The sequence below is a fragment of the Silene latifolia genome, chromosome 1, assembly GCF_048544455.1.
Source record: "Silene latifolia isolate original U9 population chromosome 1, ASM4854445v1, whole genome shotgun sequence".
Lineage (NCBI taxonomy): Eukaryota > Viridiplantae > Streptophyta > Magnoliopsida > Caryophyllales > Caryophyllaceae > Silene > Silene latifolia.
Genome location: NC_133526.1, coordinates 39,358,466 through 39,360,028, shown reverse-complemented (window position 1 = coordinate 39,360,028; position 1,563 = coordinate 39,358,466). Strand labels below are relative to the sequence as shown.

At 32.7% G+C, this 1,563-nt stretch overlaps 1 protein-coding gene across 1 annotated transcript; it reads right to left on the bottom strand.

The window, feature by feature from the left end:
* Window positions 1–355: 355 nt before the first annotated feature.
* LOC141644365 (cysteine proteinase inhibitor 5-like) lies at window positions 356–1,563 on the bottom strand. The gene is made up of 2 exons (XM_074453873.1): window positions 1,221–1,563; window positions 356–459 (listed from the first exon to the last, which is right to left on the bottom strand). The coding sequence occupies exons 1-2, from the start codon at window positions 1,561–1,563 to the stop codon at window positions 356–358; spliced, it is 447 nt and encodes a 148-aa protein (XP_074309974.1).

Below are 1,563 nucleotides of genomic sequence, written 5' to 3'. Positions count from 1 at the left end.
ACCCCTTAAATTTATACTATTAAGTAATTATCATATCCTTTACGTCATTTCATCAAAATCAGTTACCTTTTCAGTTAGTTTGTCAAACACTTTTTTATATAATTAGCTACCTTATCAGTTCCTAATTTCCAGCTACCTTATTAGTTATCTTTTCAGGTTTCAATTAGCTTTTCAGTTTTCAGCTACCTTTTCAGGTTTCAGCTACCTTTTCAGTTAGTTTTAACAAACAGGGCCTAAATAATTATCATATCCTTTTACGTCATTTCATCCAAATCAGTTACCTTCCCAGTTAGTTAGGCAAACACTTTTTTATATAGTCAGCTAGCTTATCAGTTTTTAATTTTCAGCTACCTAATCAGTTAGCTTCTGAAACCCCGAGGGTGACAAGCTCGAAGTTTACTAGGCATGGATTCAGACCAAAAACATACCACGAGATTTTGCTCTTGGAGAAGTTTGAACCTGAATTTAACCATTAGACTTTTAGTACACACACATTAGTACATTACTCGACGTTATTATGGAAATTTGAAACGTGTTTTGTCACCCGCATTTTTGACTTTTAGTACACACACATTAGTACATTACTCGACGTTAAGGCTGAGCATATATCCAAGATCGTACAGAACGGATCGAACCGGAACGGATTAAAAATCGAAAAAAAATAACAAAATTTGTGGACTGTAGATCGGACCTAAAATTTTCGGTTCTGGACCGGACTAAACCCGAAATAGACCTAAGCTTAGGATTTTTTGTTATTTTACATTCAATTATTAAATTTTAGTTTTGTTAAATCAAATTAACTAGTTGTTTGAAATAAAGCGAACTTATTAATTGTTATTGCCCAGTTATAATAATTTAACCAAAAAAAAAATTCTTATCAACTCTTAAATGGTTGTACTCCGCAAGAATTAACATCACTATTTTTGAAGATGTTCAAAAGTCATTGTTTTCAAAAGATTTTATTTTGTTTGATTTCTACCTAGTTGTATTACGATTGGTTTTATCGTCTTTTATAGAATTACGACTTATCATTATTAATGAAATAATCTTTTACTAAAAACAAATCGATCTACTGTAAAAACATAAAACATAAAATAAAAGGTGAATAATTTCGGAATAAGATTATTATTTCAGCAAACCCAAAATTTTCTGCATCAAAACACAGATAACATAACAATATGGCATACTATGAAACTCATCCTCAAAATGAAACTAATTACGTAGCAGAGCAATAAAGCTTATCAACTCCAACTTTTTCCCTGATTCAACTACAGTTGCTTGATAAGATTTTATTTTGCCCTCGACTTTCGCGTCAACGATAAGACGATATTGAAATCCATTAACCACTTGATATTCACCCTTGTTGATCTTCACCAATTCCAATGACTTTCCGGTCTTCTTATTGTTTTCTAGCACCGCAAATCGAGCAATGTCGACTAGGTGAGGATCAGTGACGCTCTTAACGGGTTTCCATCCACCAACAATTGCGTCAATGCTTGAGGCACATGAAAGGAAGATTACAAGGACAAAGGAAAGTAAGATGATTGAAGAAGGAGCTTTCAT

Excerpts from the sequence above, each read along its gene's own strand:
- LOC141644365 (XM_074453873.1), bottom strand. The coding sequence starts at position 1,563 with ATGAAAGCTCCTTCTTCAATCATCTTACTTTCCTTTGTCCTTGTAATC. Across the intron at positions 460-1,220 it reads AAGCTTTATTGCTCTGCTAC|GTTCAAACTTCTCCAAGAGC; the intron begins GTAATTAGTTTC and ends GGTTAAATTCAG.